A 6033-nucleotide genomic window follows, 5' to 3' on the forward strand; every position below is an offset into this window, starting at 1 on the left:
ATTTGTCAAAATTTACCACAAAATAATTTCAGAATTTTTTGAATTGCTTTACTTTTCTTTTACTATTCATCAGGGTGCATTTGAGCTCGGGAGCAGATACTTCATGTCCGTTCATGAGCTATTTTATTTGCTTCCCTATTACAATGTTCAAAACTAGTAAGAGAAAAATCACCTGCAATAAAACAACAATCATCAAAAATTGCCGCCGCCACTCTTGCAGAATGTCCTCTATTCTTCATCGTGTCAATAACTTCCATGTTATCAGAGTTAATCATGAGACGATTGCAGCATGCCTTTTGTGCCAATAATAAGTCAAACCTAAGCGCCAACGCTTCCGCTGTCAGAACATCAGCACACCAATCAATCATCCAATTTTCTTCAATAATGAATTTTCCTTTATCATCTCTGATTACAACACCGATTGTGCCCGTAAGGCGTAAGCAGCATCCACATTCAGCTTAACAAAACCCCTTAGGAGGTCTGCTCCATCCTCCATTTCACCTAGTAGTATTAGGGGAGTGGGCATTTACATAGTTTGCCGTTATAACTTGAATCCCCATCGAGGCTTCATACACCCCTCTTGAAACTTACCCTCATGAACCAGCTTACATCTATCACATCATAAATACCAAGCAGTTATAGCGATCAATTCAAGCGCATTGGGGCCCAAAATAGACAGTTCTTGATCTGGCATGAGTAGTAATTCAAGCGCGGCCTCTCCCGCATAATCAATAACACAAGCTTTCTTAATCGCCTTGTACATCCCCAACTTATCCCACATCTTTTTTGCCTTCTGACACAAAACAACATGTTTTGTTTCCTCTGAACCATTCGAGCATGATGGACAAAACTTTCATGTATCTATTAGCAAGCGTAACACGACGCGCGAGGATTCGTACATCAAATAAATATTTTTACCTTTGCTGGACAAGCTAATTTCCAGACCTTACCTCAAATAGGATTGACCTTGCTTCTATCCATATCATTTGTGTATTGCAATTTCCTCCCGTGTTGTTGTTTCCATTCCTTCAAATAAGCTGATCGAGCAGTGAATAAAGTATTTTTTGTATTCAAGCAATGAAATCTAGCATATTATGCATAGGGAGGGGAATCACAAGGACTCGTTGAAAATCAATTATTGGCCACAACGTTTGTCTCATCAAATCTTCATCCCAAAAATTCATGACGGGATCAATAGGATCATAATAAACCTTTGACAGAAGGTGCCCTCGTCTAGGAGTAATACTTTTTCTATTTGCACAATTCGGGATCTAAGCATTTCGCCAAATATCAATAGTTTGTCCATTCCTAACTCGCCATATATAACCTTTTCTGAGAGAGTTGACTCCCGGCATAATGTTTGCCAAGTAAAAGAGGACCTTTTCTTAAATTTGCATTCATCAAAGCACCCTCAGGGAAATACTTGGCTCTGAAGATTTTTGCACATAAGGAATCGGGATTATCCAAAAGACGGTAACCTTGTTTAGCTAACAATGCCAGATTAAAACAACTTATATCTCTAAAGCCCATATATCCTTGATCTTTTGGAACACACATCTTCCACCACGCCATCCAATGCATCCTTTTTCGATTGTCCTCGTCACCCCATCAAAATTGCGACATCGCGTCAATGATTCCTTTGCAAATTTTTGTAGGAACTTTAAAGACGAAAATGGCATAGGTGGGAATAGCTTGTACAATAGGTTTGAACAATTTTTCCTTCCCTCCCGCAGATAATAATTTTTATTTCCATCCACTATTTTTCATAATAATTCGATGAACTAGGAACAGAAAACAACCGCTTTTGTCCATACCCACATTGGCAGGCAAACCCAAATATTTACCATTGAGGGCTTCAGTCAGAATATTCAAAATAGTACAAATTTGCGCCTTGTCTTCCACATTTGTACCGGGGCTAAAAATATGCTAGTTTTTTCGACACTCACCATTTGCCCCGAGGCGGCACAATAAGAATCCATAACTGATCTCAAAGCCTCCATATTCATGGTGTTGGCTCGCATAAGGATCAAAGAGTCATCGGCAAAGAGCAGATTGGAAATTGAAGGGGCGTCTCTGCTAACCTTAATACCGGAAATATTACCCTTCTCCGTGTTAGCTAAGAGGGTGGTCAAGCCCTCCGCACATAACAAGAACAAGTAGGGAGAGAGAGGACCCCCTGCCTCAATCCTCTAGTAGGTTTAAAACTCTCAGTCTCTTCAACATTAAAACGAACTCGGTACTCCACAGAGGTACACAAATCCACCCAATTTTCTTCGAATCCCAGTTTCAACAAATTTTCCTTCAAAAAGCACCATTCCACTCGGTCATATGCTTTGTGCATGTCCAGTTTGATAGCACACAAGCCTTCTTTACCCGCCCTTTCTTCTTTATTGTGTGGGAACAATCATTTGCCACTAAAATATTTTCTGTAATCATTCTTCTAGGCACAAAAGCACTCTGAGTTGGGCTGATGATATCTGATAGAATTATCTTCAAGCGAGCATCAACCATTTTTGAAATAACCTTATACACCACATCGCACAAGTTGATTGGTAACATGATCTAGATTTACTTGTTGAAACAAAGGGTTAGGATTTTAATTCATTAGAAATTTTCTTAAGGATACCCCTATGACCATATGAATCAGGTTGTAGAAATAGACATCCTACTATATATCTCAAACCCGAGGAATTTTGAAATAATTGTAACACGAGATCGGTTGCATGAACCTCATCTCTCTTCAAATTTCCGTGAATTTCAAAGAGATGATCCAAAGAGCTGGTTTTGTAATTTTCGATGCATTGTCACAGCGAAATAAATATGTGGAGATTATAAATTATGCTGAGGATTTCCGACAAATATGTGAAGTACATCCTACACAATCCCATTCTGATTAAGGTTGTGTTTACCATTATTGAACCAAAGCCTAAGGAAAAGAGGCCACCCTAATTATTATTACTTTTCCTGTTTCTATGATCTGAAATCCTGTAAACTGAATGAGCCCTTAGAAATTGTTTGAATCGAAGAGGCGTTAAGATATGTGAATGGCATGCTCTTCAGTCTATAGCTACTAGATGCAAAGCTAGCGGAAAATTTCATATATATCTACATACAAAGTGTCAAGACGTTTAGATCGAGAAAAAAAAAAGACATGCAACCTTTACACCAGTAGAAAATACCAGATTTCTAGACTTACAAATAAGCACATTGTGATTGTGACTCAGAGATTGTGCCCTGCTGGTTCGAGGCTACCCAACACATCAGGAATGAAAGGCTGGAAGGCATGCATTGACATACACCAACTAGGCTTGATCTCCCTCTACCATTCTCAGTTACAAGTCCTTACCCACCCTAACTCTATCGTACCATGAATGTATCTCCTACGTTTTGAGATCAACATCTACAGTACAACCTTTGTAATCAGTACAACTTCCTTACAAAAACGACGAAAGTAACAACAACAACAATAACCCTAAACCATGGAACGTATATACAGATGCTTGCAGTACATAACTACTACTTACTTTGCACATGAAATTCTACGAGTGTATATTCAGTCGTACGTACGTGGTGAGGGCGTCCTATTTCACAGAGGTTTCTGCTCAAAACTAGCAAGAAAGAACGAGCTACGTAGGTGAAGTGTATTTTATTAGCGGATTATCGTTCGAGCGGCGGCGAGGACGGTGCATGCACAGGCGTGCATGCATGCGGCTGCATCCACGGACGAACGATCGAGCGCTTGCTTTCAAAAACGGAAGCGCCCGTGCGCGCCGCCGTGGCCGTGGCCCGCGAGCACCATCGGCGGCCGCGGCGGCAGCGGTGGCAGCGCGGTGCGCTTGACGAACCGGCCCTTCATCCGCGGCCGCTTCTCGGCGTTGAGCTTGCGCACCTCGTACCGGATCTTCTTGGCGAACAGCCGCGTCCGCCGCTTCTCCCGGTACCGCGACACCCGCGCCTCCCGCTCGCCGCCGGTCACCGCCGTCACCGCTGCGCCGAGCCCGAATCCACGGCTCCCCGCCTGTCCATGCCAAGCAACAGATCGAGCTTGATTAGACGACAAGTCTAGATATACAGAAATGAAATGAGTGTATAGATAGATCACATGGCAGGACTCAGGACTCGGGGCAGGTCCTTACCGGCAAGTCCAGCCAGGAATCATCACTGGGGTCGATGTGGGGGCGCTCGCCGTAGAACCACGGCGAGCCGCCGTCATGGGCCCAGGAGTCGATAACCCTCTCGTAGTCGAGCTTAAGTATCATCCCCGAGTCCGACCGCTTCCTTTTCCTGTCCCCTAACTCTTGCTCCGGCGCAGGCGCCGCGGTGCTCTGATCATCGAAGTCCGCCATGTCGAAGTCAAGGTTCAGCTGGGGCTTCTCTTCGTCCAAGAACCGCAGGTCGTCGAACCCCTCTTCTACTCCTCCCATGAGCAGGCTCTCCATGTCCGCGGCGAAGCTGGCGAGCTCCATGTCCGGGACGACGTCGAACCCGGAGAACCCGTCGGCCGCCTCCGCCACGCCCGAGGCGTACTCCGACGACGGCTGATTGGCAAGCGACGAGAAGCAGCAGACGGAAGGCTTCTGCTCGAGGGGCTCCCGGAACTCGTCGACCGGCACGGGGTTGTAGAGCTCGGCGAGCATGGGGTCGAACACCGGGACGCGGTACAGGAGATCCTCGTCGTCGACCTCCACGCCGTGGCCTTCGTCGTTGTCACCCACGATGCCGGAGCCGGAGTCCTCCGCCTCGAGATCGGGGACCGCCGAGGCAGCCGCGGCCTTCGCGGCGGCGGGCGCGCCGTGCTTGCCCACCATCCCGGGCTTCGACCGCGGCGTGCGCGGCCGGCGCTTGAGCCCGTGCAGCCACGCGGGCTCGTCGGGGTCGGCGTGCTGAAGGGAGGAGGTGGCGGCCGGCGAGGACGAGGAGGGGAGGCGCACCCGGTGGTGGCGCCGCGCGAGCGGGTTGGCCGAGTGGACGGAGGCGTCGCACGCCTGGCACAGGTACGCGTCGTCCGCGGCGCAGTGCCACCGCGCCCGCCGCCGCATGCAGCCGTCGCAGGCGCGGGCCGCGCGCGCACCGATCGCCGCGCCGGCGCTCGCCATCTCGTCGGACACGAGCGACCGAGCTAGCTAGGCACCCTCGCGCCTGCCCCGCTGACACTAGCTCAGTAGAGTTAAGCGAGCGCTTAACTCGGAGCAGTGTGGGGTGAGAGGTCGGAGCCCTTTTCCTCTATTAAACCGCGAGCCCGGACGGCGACCCCGGGCCCACGCTCCAGCGCCCGTGGGTTCGTGTGTGGGTGATTTGGGTAAAAGGGCGGGCCGGTGGGCCTGGCAGGGCCTTTTCGACGACGTGGCCCGATGGGAGTGGGCTGGAGGAGGGGCGGGACCCGGGGACGTGGTTATCTCGAAGCTGATTGGCTGGCGGGCGCGCGGAATCCGGAGAGGCGGAATTCTATTGGGCGAGCTGTCACGCCGTTTGGATTTCCGGCGGGCCCCGTGGGGGATGGGCGACGACCATGGGGCTGCAGCTTGTGATGGCGGTGATCGCTGGTGACTCATCATCAACCCGCGTAGAATCATGATATTTCTCTTTTTTGAAATGAGCCCTTTTTTTAGAATCTTTTCGAACAAGTTCAAACTTGTTTGGGCGCCAAGGCATAGTTAGCTTGACTCGACAAGTTGAAACATAAGACTCTTTGAGAAGTGCACAAGAGCACGAGATTGCAGAAGGTGCAGTTTTGGACATAATCTTAAGAAAGCAACTTCATATTTGAAATTGTGCTATGATGCTCTAGGTCAATAGATAAAAAGGCAAAAAGTGCCTCCATTCCTATAAAATGAATGCCGCACATAGGTAAAAATCCCGCAGGAAGAAATCCTATAGGAATATTGCAAAAATCCAACAAACCGCGTGAGCCCTTTAATGCAAGAGAAACACAATCTTGGAACAATCAGGCATTTGGAGTTTCACACTTACAACCAAGCCAAAATTATCACCTAAACACAAATTAGCTAGCAAATCATCCTTCACACAGAATTA

The 6033-nt window shown here is 48.0% G+C and overlaps 1 protein-coding gene and 1 pseudogene across 1 annotated transcript; both read right to left on the minus strand.

The window, feature by feature from the left end:
* Positions 1-409: 409 nt before the first annotated feature.
* LOC119283687 lies at positions 410-2511 on the minus strand (annotated as a pseudogene).
* Positions 2512-3135: 624 nt separating this feature from the next.
* On the minus strand, positions 3136-5187 carry LOC119286901 (zinc finger protein CONSTANS-LIKE 6-like). Its single transcript, XM_037566369.1, has 2 exons — positions 4137-5187; positions 3136-4018 (listed from the first exon to the last, which is right to left on the minus strand). Exons 1-2 carry the CDS (start codon positions 5094-5096, stop codon positions 3746-3748), a joined length of 1233 nt encoding a protein of 410 aa, XP_037422266.1. The 5' UTR covers positions 5097-5187; the 3' UTR covers positions 3136-3745.
* Positions 5188-6033: the final 846 nt, after the last annotated feature.

This window comes from Triticum dicoccoides, chromosome 4A, assembly GCF_002162155.2.
Source record: "Triticum dicoccoides isolate Atlit2015 ecotype Zavitan chromosome 4A, WEW_v2.0, whole genome shotgun sequence".
Taxonomy (NCBI): Eukaryota; Viridiplantae; Streptophyta; class Magnoliopsida; order Poales; family Poaceae; genus Triticum; species Triticum dicoccoides.

Bases quoted from the DNA above. Each gene is read 5' to 3' on its own strand.
- LOC119286901 (XM_037566369.1), bottom strand. From the start codon at position 5,096: ATGGCGAGCGCCGGCGCGGCGATCGGTGCGCGCGCGGCCCGCGCCTGC. The intron at 4,019-4,136 runs GTAAGGACCTGC...TGGCATGGACAG, and splicing joins ATTCCTGGCTGGACTTGCCG to GCGGGGAGCCGTGGATTCGG.